Genomic DNA, 18068 nt, shown 5'->3' with positions numbered 1-18068 from the left:
TCCAAGGTGACTAAACTAAAATTCACAGCAGAATCCTTTTCAATATATAGCAGCTGTTTGCACCTGATAGGGATTTATAGTAAATCATACGGCAGGAGAAATAAAACTTGAACAGCTTAGTTTTAAGCATTATAAGATGACTGTGTGCATCTTCAGTAATTAATGAATCATGCCTATTTATACATTAACAACACAATTAATTGTGCCTACAGTTTTAGGAGCTACTGTAGGTGGAGCATCCCTAATCAGGAATCACTGGATAATTCCTGTAGCCTTAACTTAACTTAACTTTTCAGCCTCAAAAAATTTATTATGGTAAATGGTCTGTATTTGTATAGCGCTTTACTAGGCCCAAAGGACCCCAAAGCGCTTTACACATCCAGTCATCCACCTATTCACACACTGGTGGAGGCAAGCTACATTGTAGCCACAGCTACCCTGGGGCGCACTGACAGAGGCTGCCGGACACTGGCGCCACTGGGCCCTCTGACCGCCACCAGTAGGCAACAGGTGAAGTGTCTTGACCAAGGACACAACGACCGAGACTGTCCAAGCCAGGGCTTGAACCGGCAACCTTCCGATGACAAGGCAAACTCCCAACTCTTGAGCCACGATCAGCGACTTAAAAGGTTAAAATATTAAGTAAAAATAAGTCACATAATGTAGTTATTATAAAAGAATCCCAGTTTTCACATTAATCTCCAATGTAGAATTTCTGTTGGTTTAAGTTAAAAGTTGGGATTTGGGGAAGCTAAAAGTAAAGAGCAACATGTTAATCTCAAGCGCTGTGATTGCTGCATTACTACATCACCTGATACATCTTACAAAATGTCAGTTTGAAGAGTAAGAGGGCACTCCTTCTGCATGGCTACATCTTCACTAGTGTTTTCCACTTAGCTCGAGTCAACCTGAAAGGAAGCCCGTGGAGAAGGTCAGGAAGGACTCTCCAGGCTGTCCTCCCACACACATCCTACACAGGGCCGCTATCTCTCCCGGCCAGCAGCAGACTCACGCATGTCAAAGCCTGCGAGAAAGGCCTTTGTTCACGCTGACAGGTGGGACTGGAATGTCAAAGGCATGCATTGTGTAATGGAACAATGTTATTACGGCACACATGCAAACACACACGCACGCTCATGTTCAAATTTAGATGTATAAGCACAGACTCTGGCATATATAAACACCCCCCCCCACACACACACACACACACACACACACCACCACCACCCCCTCTCTATAACGCCTACCCGTTCTACAAGTGCTCACACATAATTGCCCTCAAACATGTACATAGTTGTTCCCCCATATGCCCACAGTCATGTGTGATCTACTCTGCAGTGGCTTGCTGTGATCTGATTGCCAGTTGCTAATTGTTACACCCACACGGTGGTCATCCACTACATTCAGTGGGTTTTAGAGATAAACATTTGCACAACATTGTACTCATTATCCCACTGTCCAACATAGTACCAATTATAATCCAGCCAGATAACGCTTGTTACTACTGAATCAATATATATTTATATCCTTTAAACTTGTGAGACATCATGGTATGAAGGAAAACCAATTTTGTTTAAAAAACTGTCAACATTTGGTGGAAAATGGTCAACCAGTTTATTTACACACTTAAAAAAAGACTTGAAAGGATCATCGATGCCAGCACACAGTGAGGCTATGCAGCACGCTATGTTTGTTTGATATCATACAATATTTATATCACCGACTATTTTATAATATCTAGTATCACATGTTGCTTGTTATAAATAAACATTTAGCAAATTAACAAATTAACTGCTTGACTGCCACCTGGGTTATCTGCATGTGTTTCAGGAAATCAAAGCGCTTCTTAAAACTCACGCATCCCCTCCAGTTGACTCCCGATTGTTAACTTGTGGCATACCGGCACGCTAGTACTGGGTTACACCCAAAAAATTTGATGACAGCATGGACACACTGATGCCTCTCCCATTTCTCCCCTCATTTGACCTTTAGAACAAGGATCATGCACACGTTCCCCATCTAAAAATAGGGAAGTCTCTGTAGGTATCCTGTATACAAATGGTGCAGACAAATAAAACACAAACTAAAGCTAATTATGTTTTACATGTCCCAAAGCAGTTTGCTCTGCTGTTGTTGTAAAATGGGATTTTAATATGAAAAGCTTTTATTCACCGTCTGGGTATCATGTGTAGATTTCCACAAGGTAAAATAAAACAGAAAACAAGGCAGCACTGTCCAAAAAATAACAGAAAATTAAGGTGAAGTTAAAATTACTAGAAAAAATGCAAACACAAAATGTAAATAAAATCAATAAACATGACTAAAAATGAATGGTGGCAACAAAAAATGACAATTTAAAGACAGTGTAGCTATAAAAGAAAGTTTTTTTTAATGAATTCACTGAGTCTCTGACACTTCTCCGTCTCCAGGCGGGTTAATCCGAAGCTGAAGCTGTGGAGCTCTGATGCTAAAGCACCCACTGCAGAGATAAACCTCATGTTTGGAAAAGCCAGGAGGGTCAGGGTCATATAGTACTGTGCAAAAGTCTGTTTTTCAGGTTTCTTAAAGGACATTCAAAGCTCTTCTTTGGATGTTGGCTGCCGTTTGCACTGGTGTTGGGGTGGAGCAATTTACTTAAATCATCAAATGTACGCTTCAGAGGACAAGCTAACGTCACTCCTGGAGTGTGTCTGAAAATAAGAGAAAAGAAAAATAGATGAAGATAAACAAAACAAATGCTATTTAAACTTTCAGGCGTATTGCTGATGCAATAGTACCCAAGATCACACTAAAAACAGATAATGTCGGCCCTGAAACCGTACAAATGGGATACATTTGAATAGATTCATATCCTGCAGAAGATGGTCAAATGCCTTCATTTGAATAAGAATGGGAGTGCTAAGGCTTAACAGCCCACCCCTGCGAGCACTATCGCTGCTTGAAAGATATTTCCATCTGCAGGAAAGGGAAAAGGTAATCTCCCTGATGTTAGATTGAGAAAAAGAGGGAAAAACATATTTCACAAGATTGTGTGCCCTTTTCATCTTTTTTCAGCAGGAATGTTTAAAACACTGCGTAGGTGTACCCTGGAGCACTTCGATTGAGGCAGAGCTGCATAAAATTGCATGACAATAATTACATAGATTAAATCTGACCTTCAACAAAATAGCAGAATGGGATGATGCACTGATCCCACTCAACCTGTCTGCTAAAATTATTTTCATAGCTTTTTTTTCTTCCCCCTCATTTTTTCCACTTTTATTTTTGCAAAATGTTCTTTTGCAAAACATCTGTTCCTGTGGGTTTATAAGAACAGCGCTAAGAAATGTACAGTATTCTGATTCTGAAGTAAATAACAGACCTTCGTTTGGAATGCCAAATAACCCGTGCACAGTCACTGCATCATTTAAAATGTAGCCTCGCAGCTGAATGTGCCCAAAACCTTTCAAGGTGCAAAGTGGTAAACAGTGAAAACAATTCCGCTCTTTGCTGGTGGTATATTACAGAAAACTACAAAAAAGAAAAAGAAAAAAGAAAATGCATTATGAGAAAAATGACTCACCTGTAGACTTATTCGCACTGATGTGTTTTTTACTTTTTGTCTTAGGGACTAAGAGACATGCTGTCTGATGCAAAGCTCCTGCAAAGATATGAATGAGGGTTTTGCAAATGCTATGAATCTGTTTGAAGACATCTGCAAGAGAATACTGAGTGATAACTATGGGTGCACTAACACATAGGGCATGTAAACACCTTCATTTAAAAGAAATTAGCAATAACTATCCCCATAGATTGCAGTGATATCTGATTACCATTTTATCTTTTCTTTCAGTGAAAGTGAAGATTCTTGCTCAGAGAGTGGGAAGATAAACTATGATACATGTTCCCACATATGTCTGTCTACCAATCTTCACACAACCGTTCAGCTGGGAAGAGCTGCTGGGAAAAAATGAACACATGTCAAGAGTTTAATACTGCCCTTAGTTTCAGTGTAAGCTCAGTATCTTGAGATCGGGTGAGCAAGTTATGACCTGCTCTTTTTCAGGGTTGTTAACTGAGGGTGTTTTGGAGTGCCCGTTAATGTGAAATATAGAGTGGGTGGTTCCAGGCTATCACAGTGTAATACACTGAATTTCCAGGAGCCAATTTGCTGTGACCTTAACTCACTTAAAACATCTATGGTGGTCCCCTGCTGCTTCAAAATATAGGCTCAGGAAAGTTGCATCAGTTTGTTTTCAGGAAAACATCTTATTTGATTCATTCAGTGGCGAGAGCTGATTGCAAATTAGCTGTTTACATTGAGGTTTGGATATGAGAGTGTGTGGTTTACTAATTCTCTCTGCTAGCCCTGTTATGGACTTGCCTGTTGTCCAGCGTGTACCCTGCCTTTCACCATGCAACAGCTGGGATCAGCCCTCTGTGATCCCATAGGATAAGCATCTACATAAAACTGGGTGAATGGATTTATACAGCGTATGTTCAACCAAAGGGTACAACAAAATATTTATGAACTCAATATATCAGCTTAATAGTCTCTCATTGGTTTTATTAGTTATTGTGTTGGAATACTAATATTCAAGCATGGCTTTATGATAAACCTGTGCACAGAGCCTTAATCTAAAAATCAATTGCGATGCTCACTTTGTCTCGCTGATGAATATGTTTACTCTGTTGCTGTTAATTGTTCCATTTAGTTTCCCGTGTTACTGTTTCAGAAAACTTAAATGTAATTAAACAAACTTAATTTTTTGATATTAAAGTAAAGCTGAGTTTGGTCTTGGTGCAGGATGCAATCTCAAAGCTTAGTTATACATATACATATACATATACACATATACACACACACACACATATACACACACACACACACACACACACACACACACACACACACACACATATATATATATATATATATATATATGAAAGGCAAATATATATATATATGAAAAGGCAAAAGGTTCTTTGCTTTGCTGTTCCTAGGACTGCTGATCAGTAAAAAATGATCCCATTATATTACATTTGATTATAACACAATAATATAAACAGTAAACCAAACATTTGTGGTCAAACAGGAATCTAGTTGCCTTTTCAATTTGAAACTCAAAGTGTATAGCGCCAATAAACAGATTATGCTATGGCCCCTAAATGAGACTAGCGTACTAGAAAAACTACTTTCTTCTTTTAGCCCCAAATAAAGTCAGATCTTTCATCATCAATAAAAGGGTAAAAACTAAAACTTGTAGTTGTAAACTTAAGTAAACTTTTGAGAACATGGTGGAATTAGTACTCACAGAGCGGGATGCCAAACAGGACCGCGGCATTTATCGACATGACTTCATATAAGGTCATCAGTTTAAAACATTTACTTAACCAGCTTAATAAGTGTGACCAGTGAAAAGCCAGTTACCCCCCTCTTTTTAGCCTTTATACTAAACTAGGCTAATTGCCTCCTTGCTTGAGAACAGTATTTAATATTCAGTAAAGACCTCTGAGTTGCCTTTTTGCTTATCTTAACTCCTAGAAAACCTTTGAGCCATTTCTTTGAAAATTTAATACAGAACATCAATACAAACAATGCATACATTCAGCCACTGAAGGCTTTGTTTAAACCAGCCTCAGTGAGGGCAGGAAAATAATCTCCTCTTTATATTCCACTGTTTTCATGCTGACACTGCTGGTGTCCCCCAGAGTAAAATGAACATTCATTCAGCAAATATGAATATGTAAATTAAAGTCAGAATCGTGGTGTATTTATTCTTGTTGTTACCGACTTGTTATGCATTGTGTCACAGTCTTTGAATTGTCATTTTGTGGCTGTGCACTGTGTTCTGTGTCACAGCTTTACACTTTACTTTTGTGCTGAGTGCTTTGATCAGGGCCTCGGACAGCTTCAAAATACTTTTTCAAAGCCGAAGCTCGTAAAGCTGCCCCCGTTTGTTTAAAATTCAACCCATCCACTGCTTGATTTTTTTTAAAGCAAATTAATTCAATTAAAGCATTATAAAAAGCAGCAGATAAAAGAAAAATATGCTCCCCTTTGTATAACAAAGAGGTATGACTGTCTGCTTCCTTCTGGCACATGTTGTTCTTTCTTTGCTCACCTAGTCAATTCACTGATGCCCTTCACTGATGGTTTTCGCTTCAAAAATGGATTACAAAGGGCATCTTGTAGCGGTCCTGTGTCACCTCTACTGATAAATGTATGGACATCCCATTAAGGAAACTGCCCTCAAGAGACCAGCACTGTAGTGATAGATCTGAGCTGCCCACTGACACAGTTGCAGGTGCTGATTATCTTATCCAGAGACAATGAAGCTTTATGGAGTGGAACATCCTTGTCCTGTAGTGGGTTCCAACAATAATTACAATCAATTTAGGGTGGCAGGTCATAAAAACAATATTTAGTGGGGGCATTATCAGATGTATACCTCCTCTGGGTTGTGAAATTTGTCTCTGTCATAAAAGATTTCAGTCATGCAGTTTCCATTTCTCAAAGTGTGACAGCTTTGCAGTATTGTAATATCTAGCCTGGGCTTTCTATCCCTGGAGGCTAACAAGAGGAAATTAGCTAAAGTTTTATACAAATACAATACTTTCCAAAAGTGTTGAGTTGTGCTTAATTTCTTTACTTATATTTCTTAGATTTTGCTTCTGTGGATTCAGACTTTTATGTAATTTTTTCAAAGCGGTCTTGAGCAACAGTTCTCCAGGGTCTCTGGAGGTTGTTAAAAGTTTTTCTTTGGGCATTGGCTGTTTTTTCACTCATCACTTATAATTTCTGCCAATTTCTTTAGTTGAATCTATGAAAAATGTCAAAAATAACAAAACTTGACAGGCATAGAATATTTTTGCTCCAAGAGAGATGATTCCCAAAGAGCTCTTAGCTGAAAACTTGGCATATCTCAGTGTGGTGTATAGTGTGTACTTAAAACTTTTTTAAAGAAACTTTTTTAAGAAGCAAGTAGAGGACAAAATAAGAAGTGGTGGGACTAAAAAGACTTTCTGCAGGAGATGATGATCAGTGTCCTAAAGTTATATGTCCTTAAGAAACAGGAACCTGAGAGATACATCTGGTCATTCAGCCGATTAAATATACTGTTCAGTGAAGCATCATCAGAAATGGTCTCAGTGGAAGGGTTGCTGTCAAGAAGCCATTTTTAAAGTAAGGGAAACAGGGAGAAAAACCTGAGAAACAGGAGTAGTAGATCTTATGGAGGGATCAGTCCAAATGGTGATTCAAATCATTGCCAGCATTTGGTAGGTCAGGAGAGAGGTACAACAGTGAGTGTCTACTGCCATCTGTAAAGGCTCTTTGAGGCTCTGTCTTGGTTTGCATTGCATTTCAGCCAGTGGTGTTGGAGATCTTTACAAAATTGACTGAATTATAAACACAGAGCAGTATGGTCAGATTTTGATCCAGGATGCAATACCATCTGGAAGGCATGGTTGATTTTTCAGCATGACTGCCAATGCAGTAAAAGCATACCTGGATAGAAATACACACAATGGATTGGCCTCCTTAGAGCCCAGGATTCAACATTATCGAAGCAGTGTTGGATCATTGTGATGGAGAAAAAAAAGACAGACAGCATCCAAAGAAGAGCTTTCAATGTCCTTCAAGAAGCCTGGAGATGTTTTCCTGAAGACTACTTGAAGAAATGACAAGAAAGCTTCCCTAGGAGAGTTCAAAGAGTGTTGAAGCACAAAGGCGACCATACCAAATATCTTTCAATAAATCCCTGTACCATTTTCCTGTTTTAGAAAATAAAAAGAAATGTGGTTTGAATAAAGAATATTCACAGCATTGTAGGCAAAATCCATTTTATGAAAAATTCTATTATCCCTACATAAAAGACGGCCATGACAAACCCAGTTTTATAGATTAGAACATTGAGCCCATCTTACTTTAAATATAGATAAACTGTAAAGTGCACAGGAACTCATAAGCCTCCATAAAACGTCAAATCCCTGTTTTTAAACTTTGGCTGTCTGATTTAGTCAGTTTTTGTGGGGGAGTGGGATCTTCTCATCTACATTAACTTTGAGGAAAAACTAAGGAGCACATTTCCCAAAAGTTGAAGATTTATGTGTTGAGCCAGGAGAAAGCGAGCCTTAATAGAGCGATTTCAGCTCCTGGCTAATCCTCCGCAATCATGCACAGTCAGTTTCCTTAAAGAAAAAAAGATTAAAAAACAGAGATCTATTCAGAAGCTCTCTTATATGTGACAAATGATCTCTTTCCTTATTAGTTTTATTTTTTTAAACTTAGAAACAGTTGACTTAAGCTAATCTCAGAGCCTGTCAATGACACATGATTCCTCAGTGGTCTTAACCTCGTTTCTAACTGCTCTGAACAAGTTTCAGTGGCTGCTGGCAGCTCTGTGTGACTCCACTGCAAGCGCCCCAACAACAGGTGAAAGGTCTGTTATAAGCACTGCATAAAGCCCCCCAGGACAGATGGTGCCAGATGATAATCCATATGAGCTCAGTGAAAGAACATCAGTGAGCAGACATGAAAACTTATGGCAGAGGATGCGAGGGGTCCTCAAGGAGATTTATATGTTAGACCGTGATGAAATGCCGAGTCCTTGGCTTTGTGCTTGGAGGTAATTAAACTCTCTGAGCACTCTCCGTTTGTCCTCTGCCTGTGTCATGGTGGGTGATTACACATGAACTGTAATCAAGAAATCAATTTGGAAAGACAAAAAAATTATAGAATGAGACACGGCAGGAGTAGCTGTGACAAGATATTGAGATGAAAGATGTTACATCAGCTTCTTATCCTGCAGTTTGTACAGCCTGAAGGCAAAGGAGGAATTAATCTGTCTGTTTTAATGGTGGGAATGAGCTTGTCAAGGAAAGATCACACACTTTTCTTTTTTTTTTTGTACATCAGCTTTGGAATAACATAAACCTGACTTCCACTTCCCCAAGTTAAATTGACAAGTATAAAGCATACCGAATCTTTACCCACAGATGTTTTGTGGCCTTACTTGGCCATATCTAGATACTAAAAGGATGTCTTCCCTCTTAAACAGCCATCATGAGTGGAGCTTTATGTTCTTCATCGATTGTGGTGAAATTCTCTTCATATTTTGGTGCCACAATCACAGATTTCCTCCACCTATGTCTGCGTTTTTACTGAGATTTTGATGGATGCTGTTTTTCGTTGTTTTCCTATGTCTGGGGATATTGAGGTAACCTCACACAACCTTTGTTCCTGCAGTAAAACAGTGGTGATTTATGGCACAGTGTTAAACGTGGCATCCATCTAGGCAGAGCCTCTTAACAGCGAAATTCCCCAGAGAGCATGGGAGGCCATTTACAACAACCAATCATACAGTAGGCGAAGCAACCTCAGTTCACTTTGCCAATAATGGGATAATGCACAAATACTACATCACATTTCTTTCGCCATGTTTATGTTGTCATGTAGTGAGGTGATATATGAGCAGGAAAATAACAAGAATAAAATCCACATATATGATTATGATAAACAAAACATTTTTAATTATTTTTCCCCAAACCCATCACCTTTAACTGCTTCTGGTATTATTGATCAAATGTGCTGAAGGAATACACGCTGATCCTAAACATGCACGGGTTTGACGGATAAACAAAAGTGCCCTCAATCACTGGCAAAAACGTGGGAAGGTTGATAAAGGGTTCAGTGGGAGTGTGTTACTTTTGTTAAGTGCTTGCACGGTAATGGCCTCGAGCTCCTGAAGGCAGCCACAGCGTGACTTCTCTCACCCACCTTGAGGAAAGCTTTTAATGAGTCTAACAACCTTTTCTCTTATTACAGCCCGAGCTCAAACACACTCGGCATAAAAAGGTGAGTAAGACCTATGAAATATCAAAGCCGAGGAATAAAGGTGAACAACATCAGTACAGGTAAAAAACAAAAACAACCTTAGAGCCAGAGGCAGGAGGAGTAGCAGCGAGCTCCAAGCACAGCAAAGATCAGGTGATAAGAACAAACACTGATCAAGTCAGACAGATCAGAGAAGGTGGGTTGCAAAGTGGATTGGTGGTCTAAATGTAGGCAGGCCAAAGCTGCCTGAATTGTAGTCATAAACTGAGATTGTCCAATAGGATGCATAAAAGGGTTTCAGTTAGGTTGTTAGCTGATGTGGCCCTGAGATGATCTGCTGGGATTGTGGTTGAGCTTAAGTTTGTGCCCTGCATAAAATAATGGTACGCTTGATTATACCTCAATGTTTTAAGCAGCAGTTACTAAAATAAGAAGAAGCGTGAGACTAAGGGAGAACTTCTTTTCTGTTGTGAACGAGGATCAGAATCAAGAACTGGTTCGAAGCTTACCAACCCATCTGAATCAAACTTATCAGTGCTGGCATGTTTTACTGACAGTTGCAAAACAATGACGTCAAAGTCATGGCAGTGCAGCTTTTGCACATCTGAGTCACATGCAAGCCTTTTTCTAATCTGTTTCGACACTCTGTTCAAACTCGGAGATCATAAAACTCTTTCCCTGATGCTGAAAACCTCCCCAATGTGACTCACAAGCAGAACTAATAACGACTTTGGTTTCTCTAAAGTCTGAAGAATATCCATCCATCACTAGAACAGTAGAATATGCTAACTCACTGCAGACTGTTATCCTTCTGTTTTACTTCGGCTCAAATTTTGAAGCGTCACTCAGCTCAATGTTGTGGTTTTCCAGTCGAAGATTCAATATCAGTCCCACAGCATCGTCTCCCTTTTGAGAAAAGGCTCTAAAAACCAATTACTCATTTCCTGCTCATGACCAAAGAGCAGACAGTAGAAGATACTGAGTAGGCTGAATGGTGGAGATCAAAACCACAGCAAAAAGCGTTTACATTTGCTTTAAAAACACATTTCTAAATGAATGACTGCTGCATGTGTGATGTAACCTTTTTGGTTAGCATGCCAGAAATACATCAAAATATCATTTACATGTCAAATGAGCTTAGTAGTAATACAATTTTGTACATTTAAATCTTTTTAGTGTACTTTTATCAGCAAAATGTACTTTGACAGCATCTGTATCTATATATCAGCGTATAACATTATGGCATTTTTACTGGACATGTATTACAGAGGTAGAGCTGAAGCCATTTAATATAAATCGTGGGGTTTCTCAGAGTGCTCTGAATCCCATCCACAGTCCTAACACATGCATGTTAGGCTACTTAACTAATCATCGGGTTTCTTCACCTCCTTGTAGAGGGACAAAAAGTAAGAAAATAGAAAAGAGGACAAAAGATCAGCAGATTATTCTGTCAATTTAATGCAAAAAAATCAGTTGTACATAGTCAAAAAACAAATTCCTTTGAAAATCAAGGTATTCCTTCTTTGCTCAATTCAGAATAAAATGTGAGTCTCAACAAGCTGTTTTAGTTCATTGATACATCCTGAAGAAAAGAAATCAAGACTATTGTTGCTGATTGAAAAAAGAAACACACTAAAATGACCGCAACTCTAATATAGTGAAAAATAAAATAATATGTTATTTTAAATTTGGCACATTTAATCCCAAGTAATGTGTTCTAACATGTGCTAATTAGCAGCAATCAAAGAAAATCACATCTCCATTATTGCAGAACAAAGTCAGAAAGGCTACAGTAATTTTCTTGTCTCCAAGCCTCGCATGTGATCTATTAGACTTTAGTGTCCTTCATTAGCAGACAGTTAGACAGACTCCATTCCTCTGTGCTCATCAGCACTTAGAAAAGTTTCATCCTCATTTTCCTTGCAAAGTAATGCCCACCACTACCACACACTTCTAAACCTCAGAGCCTGTGGGTTGTAGAAGCACAAGCAGATTAAAGACAAACAGAAAGGGACGTTGTTAAGGTCGAGTTCAATGCATCTGCTCACAACCTGAGAGAATTTTCATTAGAGGGAATTAGGATTTGAACCACTGAGCCCACTTCCTCGACCTTCAACCTTCAGGGTACAATTCAAAGAGGTGGAATAAAAGACATACATCAATCCATTTGAGTTCTTCTTCCACTCTCTGGGGAACTTTTATGAACAAGGTTTAATTTTCATAAGTAACAGCCTCAAGAGGCTCCAATGTTTTGTATGCTATAAAAGTAATAAATTATAGTCCAGTGCACTCACTGTGATCAAGGCGTGAGTATGGGGGTGTGTGGGCATGCAGAAGATATATACCCATACACAATATGAAAGAAAGAGAGAGAGAAAAGAAACCTAAAGAAAGAAAAAGGGAGATATTTAAACACATCCAGAAGAGGTCAGCTGCAAGACTGAGCCATTGCACTGCCCACTCACTCCCACATGCTCAACATCATTAAAAACAAAAGGGCACAACTGAAACAATGCTGCAATCTGCAACACAACAAACAAGCGAGACAGAGCTGTTGGTGCAAGCGTGCACCATGAGAAATCTCACAAGAGCTCTTCTCTTCTCTTTTATCAAGGACGTCCATTTCTGGTCCTAATCTCTGGACTATAAATTGATTATTCATGAAAATATGTTTAATCCCTTATGGAAGTGAGAGCATTTTTAAACCTGGGTTACTTTATCTCAATCTGCGGTTATAAATCTTACAGAAAACAAGCCTGAAAGAAAATCAATTCAGTGAGAATGTATTAGTGAATGCATTTGGTTTAACATGTTTTTGGCTGGGATATAGTGAGTAAATGAGCCATACTGCCTATTCAGCCCTCTGGGCTGAAAATTTATTGAGTATCTTACGCCACCCGGTGGGCTGGACAATATCTAAACAAAGGGGGGAATAAATGACAGCTCACAAGAAACAGGCTGGTTATATGTGCAGTAATAATGCAAAACATCTGTTTCACAGTCACATCATTAATTGTGAGTCTCTGTTATTTAGGATCAAGCTGACTGTCAGTTAAAGAAACAACTTGTTTATGTTTCAGAGCTTCAGGGCCGTCGCAAACCACCTCATCTAGAAAGAAGACATTTTGAGGATGGTTAGTGAGCCACTTCCACAGATACTCCAGGTTGGCATCACACTGCCAGGGGTTCCCTGTTATGGTCATCTGAAAAGAGGATTTTCTGTCATCCAGCAGACCTGAGGGGAGATACCGTAGCCGATTCTGATTAAGCAGCAGAAGTTCAAGGTGTTGCAGACCCTGGAGGAGCGTCACTGGCAGCTCTCGGAGCTGATTCTCCTGCAGAAACAGCTGTGAGAGTTTCAGGTTGTGACTAAACGTTGAAGGCTTCAGGGAAATTAATTTGTTCCCAGCGAGGTTTAGTGTCTCGAGGTGATGTAGGTTTGCTAGTGTGTCGGGCTGTAGCTCTTGCAGATGGTTATGACTTAGGTCGAGATTTTCCAGATGAAGCAGCTTCTGAAGCAGAGAAGCTGAAATGCTCGTTAAACGGTTCCCAGACAAATCCAGCCAGGTGAGACTGCTGTTGTCGGAAAACCACTCTCCATGAGCTTTTTCAATTAAATTATTCTTCAGCACCAGACTACGGAGCAAGGAATGAACGAAGACTTTGGGGGGCAGATGAATCAGCTGATTACCTGTGAGATCCAACGTACGCAGGTGAGGAATGCCACCCAGTAGGTCTGAAGGAAGACTTGAAAGATTAGTGTGATACAGCTGGAGGTGGTTTAAAAGAGGCACAAAACTCAGATGTCTGGCTGTAATGAAGCTGAGGTTTGTGGACTGGATGGACAATCGTGTGATGTTGGGATATAAACCATCTGCAGGAAAATATGTGAGGGAGCTTTGGCGGCACACCACCTCTGCACTCGAAGGTAGAAAGGAGCAAGTGCACAGATCTGGGCACGAGTGGGTGCCTCTCGTTTGGTAAGCATATTCAGCCAGAGCAGTGAGAGTAAGAAGCAGCCACAGGTTCATCTTTAAGAAAAAATACACTGAGACGAAAACAACAGTGTAAAAGATCAACAGGTAATAAAACGGTGACAATGTGATTATAAATGTGTCGTTACCTGAAAAGCACAGCTGAAATTCCTCCAGGTTTTGATCGCTGACTTGATTTTACACAACTCTGAGGATATTTGATTCCAGCAATGAGTCAGGACAAAATGTTGCAATAGGCAAACAAAACCAAGCAAACAAAGTGAGTGGTTACTGTTTTCTGTACTTTCTAAAAGTAAGTTGATGTTACCACACATAAATCAATATTTTTTTTTCAGTTTTTCAAGAACAAAATGTGCAAGGGTACATGTGTGATACATTATTAATTAACTTGTGCAAAAAGAAAACAAATAACAAAAGTAGGCATTAGGCTTAATTTTTATCCCTCAAGGTCACAACTATATGTTGGTGCTTGAGATTCAGAACTCAGCCTGTTAATGTTAGCAGTTTAATGAATAGAGGGATACTATTCCCGAGAATAGCAGGTTATAATACTATAGTTTAGCAGAAAGGCTGAAAACGGGTGAAATGGTTGGCCTGGTTTTGGCCAAAAAGCTGCCTACAAATGTCATTCATTGTTTGAATAAAAATAACAAACAAACAAACAAAACAGGAGGTTTTAGAGATCTCTAGATGTTCTGGTGGGTGGATTATTTTCCTTTGTGTGAAGCTAAGCTAAATGGCAACATAAAATCCATGATAATACTGCAGACTTTCTCATTTAAATCTAAACAAGAAAATAATGTAACATGAACACACTATACTTTAATGAATTTAAATTTAATGAAATAAAAAAATACAATTCTCAAATTTCTTATTTATATCAGATTTATTTATAGTCACATAGTTATCATGTTTTAGTGATTCAAATCGAACTGGATTTCTTTTTATGTTAGGTAAAGACCAGCAGGAGTAATATTAAGACTGAAGGTTTAGTTCATTTGCTGTTAGTGATATTATTGAGCGACCTGCTAGAGGCTGAGGTCCAGCGCATGTGATGGAGTCTGGCAAGAAAGCCTTCTTCTTGTTCTCGTGAAGCCACTTCCATAGATACTCTGCCTTCCCGTCACAGAGCCAAGGGTTGACTGTCAAGTCGAGGCCATCCTCTTCCAGCAAGTCAAGTTCATCCAGCAAACCTGGAGGAATATGGCTCAGCTGGTTTTCATCCAGACTCAGGTGTCTGAGCTGAGTGAGTCCCTGGAACAGGTTTTTGGGCAGCTTGTTGAGTTTATTCTGAGTGAGGAAGAGATGTGTGAGGCTATTCAGGCTCTGAAATGCAGATCCATTCAGCGTGTCGAGCTTGTTGTTCTGCAGCCTTAGCCTCTCAAGTTTGCTCAGTTGGCTCAGAGAATTTGCTGGTATCTTATCCAGACGGTTGTTTGAGAAGTCAAGGTTCTCCAGGTGGGGCAGCTTCAGAAGCAGATTAGTTGGGATTTCTGTTAATTCATTTCCAGATAAATCCAACCAGGTCAGGCTACTGTTATAAGAAAGCCACTCTGCATCAGCTTTTCTAATAAGGTTATTCTTCAGCACCAAGCTCTGTAGTGGGGCGTGGCTGAAGACATCTGCAGGCAGATTGCTTAGCCTGTTTCCGGTGAGATCCAAAGTGTTGAGGTGAGGAACGCCCCTGAGGAGATGAGAGGGAAGGCTGTGCAGGTGATTGTTGTACAGATGGAGCCCTTGCAACTTGGGTATGGCATTTAGATGGGCCTCAGATATGGAGGTGATGTTTGTGAATTGGATAGTCAGCAGGGTGGTGTTCTCCGGGAGACCGTCAGAGGGGAACTCTGTCAGGGGAACCTCATTACAGACCACCTCATTTCTTCTGGGATAACAGGTGCAAAGAGCTGGGCAGGAAAGAGCTCTGTGGCAGAAACATGACAACCACAGAAAAGCAAGAACATACCAGGACTTCATATCTAGAAAAGAACACGAGTAGAAGTGACAGTTAAATACAAGGAAATTATTACATCTGCATTTGCTACAAAACAATGCTACAAGTAACAAATCTTCAAATCAGTTTATGCACACGGCAATCAGACACGCAAATGACAGTGAAAAAAACAACAAAAAATACTTACTGCAATTGAATGTGTGTCCATCTGCAGACTCCTGCTTATATCAGATTTATCACTGCTCACTTCCAAATTACTCATTTGTGGAGACGAATCTCCCAACCTAATCATTACTTATTGTGTAAACAAGGGCCAGTCACTGCACAGTCATTTGTCAAGGACAGGCAGTTACAACAGAGTGAGCAGCTCATACCTCACGGGAAAGTACAAGAATAAAATACTATCGTTCTACTAAAAACTCCTGATCCTGAAATAGGTTGTTGAAGTCTATTAGTTAATGTCAGAAAATAAAATACATTGTTGGCTAATTGGTTACTATTGGGTAAAAAATGAAACTACAAAAAATATTTGTATATTTAATAAAAATAGATTTTTTTTTAAACAGTGGAAAGGGGATGGGGTAGGCAAGGAAGGAAGGAAAGGGAGTTTGTGAAAGGGTAAAAAAAAGCATTCCAAAATTTGGTTGATTTATTTTTCTTGAAACAATATTTATCAGCAACACAGAATGTGTGATCAGCAGGAGTGAAAAAAATATGTCACGCAAACAGTATAAAGTCAGCCAACTCAGGCCTAACAGTTCAAATAGTTTGTAATGTGTGTCCAGTTAAGAGACACATCACACCTAACATTGAAATTAAATTATTTTGCATACCTCACTGTTTAAATTGCACAGCCTCTTTTCATTTAACAGCCTGCTATTAAATATTATGTTAAAAATATGGAAACACACAGATGCCAGGAGCAACAGTGGAGCAATTAATGTTTTCCCAGAGGTGAGATCTAATGACCATTTCATTATATTGAACTTTTCAACAGTGAGAGCTCATTAAAAGGAATTGAACATGATTAATTGATAAACAGAATTCAATTAAGCTATTTAGCGATTAGCTGAATAGAATGCCAGCTGTGATAGGACTGAGGGCAGGAACCCCCGGGGTCGAGACGCTGGTGGTGGAAATAAAGATGGAGGCTTGGATGGAGCTCGAGTAACATGGGAGAGGCGGACAAAGGATGACAAAGGAGCAGTGAGATATAAAGTATGCGAAGTTTAGGTTGACTGTCCTGAAGAAGGTAAGAAGAAAGATGATTGGACTAAACCAATGAGGTCGGCAATGAGTTTAATGGTGTGGGAAAGTAGAAGTGATATAAAGCATAGATTAGCCACCAAACACCTGGGAAGAAGCCAGAAGTGTGATTATAGCGCTTCCTTATTAAACTTACCCATAGGCTTCGCTAGTAATAGTAAATACTAATTACTAAACTAGTTTGGGCTTTGTGATATGGCACAACACTGTGCTGTTAAAAGGATGTACATGTGAACAACAACACTGTAGAGTTTAAATGATGCTTATGTAATGAAGGTCTTCTTCATTTCTAAATATTAAAATCACTTGTATATGTTTATCTGTTTATTTTTAAAAAGGGGACTTATACAAAAAGTTTGTTGTGTTTTTATTGGTTATTTGGTTCTAGGTTTTGTTTTGTTTTTTAAACTGGGCAGTCTTCCAGGTGCTACTGGTCATTTTCTGCCTAGGAAAAGAAATTTCAATTAGTATGGAAAGTTAAGTTGTGGTTAAGTTGGTGGAAAAACATTACTTTAACACTTACCTGATGTGTAACCTAATTAGTAGGAGAGACAACGTATACCCTAAGTTAATATTGCGATGAGAGGATAGTCTTACGTCCATTTTCTCTTGATATTGCCAAAAGGCCAAAAGCCAAGAGTCCCCAGGCATCCCGAATGCCTTTTTAATAATTCCCAGTGGCACCATGTGATATTAGAGGGCGTTAAATAGCCATATTAGTTTTATTGTAGATTGTAGTTGGTAGATCAAGCAGGAAAACATTTGCTTTAATAATTGTAATTATGTATTGTAATTATATCTATAGTATTGGTTGGCATTAATAAGGGTTATTCGATAAGATGTTTACTACGTAACACCAGATAACGGTATGGCTTGAGGGCCAATTAGCAGCAGTCTGTAAAGGGCTGTCAGTTACATCAGAGGCTGTTGCTGGCACCGTGTCCCACCACTGGGCTACATTGTTTTATGCCATGTTATGCTTTGGTATTTTAATGTTGGTGAGTAAACCTGTAGTTGGTCTGCACCTCATCTCTGCCTC

At 39.3% G+C, this 18068-nt stretch overlaps 2 protein-coding genes across 3 annotated transcripts; both read right to left on the bottom strand.

Moving 5' to 3' along the window:
* Nucleotides 1–11266: 11266 nt before the first annotated feature.
* Nucleotides 11267–14008, bottom strand: LOC118454294 (uncharacterized). Its single transcript, XM_035908508.2, has 2 exons — nucleotides 13941–14008; nucleotides 11267–13865 (listed from the first exon to the last, which is right to left on the bottom strand). Exon 2 carries the CDS (start codon nucleotides 13846–13848, stop codon nucleotides 12844–12846), a length of 1005 nt encoding a protein of 334 aa, XP_035764401.2. The 5' UTR covers nucleotides 13849–13865; nucleotides 13941–14008; the 3' UTR covers nucleotides 11267–12843.
* A 681-nt stretch (nucleotides 14009–14689) lies between these two features.
* On the bottom strand, nucleotides 14690–16070 carry LOC102780602 (uncharacterized). 2 transcript variants are annotated; one of them, XM_087852131.1, is made up of 2 exons: nucleotides 15947–16070; nucleotides 14690–15788 (listed from the first exon to the last, which is right to left on the bottom strand). In XM_087852131.1, the coding sequence occupies exons 1-2, from the start codon at nucleotides 16053–16055 to the stop codon at nucleotides 14788–14790; spliced, it is 1110 nt and encodes a 369-aa protein (XP_087708257.1). In that variant the 5' UTR covers nucleotides 16056–16070; the 3' UTR covers nucleotides 14690–14787. The 2 variants fall into 2 exon arrangements, with proteins under 2 accessions (XP_087708257.1, XP_035764402.1); XM_035908509.2 differs by having other exon boundaries at nucleotides 15951–16028.
* Between the last annotated feature and the right edge of the window lie 1998 nt (nucleotides 16071–18068).

Source organism: Neolamprologus brichardi, chromosome 15 (assembly GCF_056152115.1).
Source record: "Neolamprologus brichardi isolate AB-2024 chromosome 15, ASM5615211v1, whole genome shotgun sequence".
Taxonomy (NCBI): domain Eukaryota; kingdom Metazoa; phylum Chordata; class Actinopteri; order Cichliformes; family Cichlidae; genus Neolamprologus; species Neolamprologus brichardi.
This window is presented reverse-complemented; position numbering and strand designations above follow the sequence as displayed.

What these genes read in the sequence shown, in the direction of transcription:
- LOC118454294 (XM_035908508.2), bottom strand. Translation starts at nt 13,848, where the DNA reads ATGAACCTGTGGCTGCTTCTTACTCTCACTGCTCTGGCTGAATATGCT.
- LOC102780602 (XM_087852131.1), bottom strand. Translation starts at nt 16,055, where the DNA reads ATGATTAGGTTGGGAGATTCGTCTCCACAAATGAGTAATTTGGAAGTG. An exon ending in CACACATTCAATTGCAGTAA is followed by an intron (nt 15,789 to 15,946) that starts GTATTTTTTGTT and finishes GTTCTTTTCTAG; the next exon opens with ATATGAAGTCCTGGTATGTT.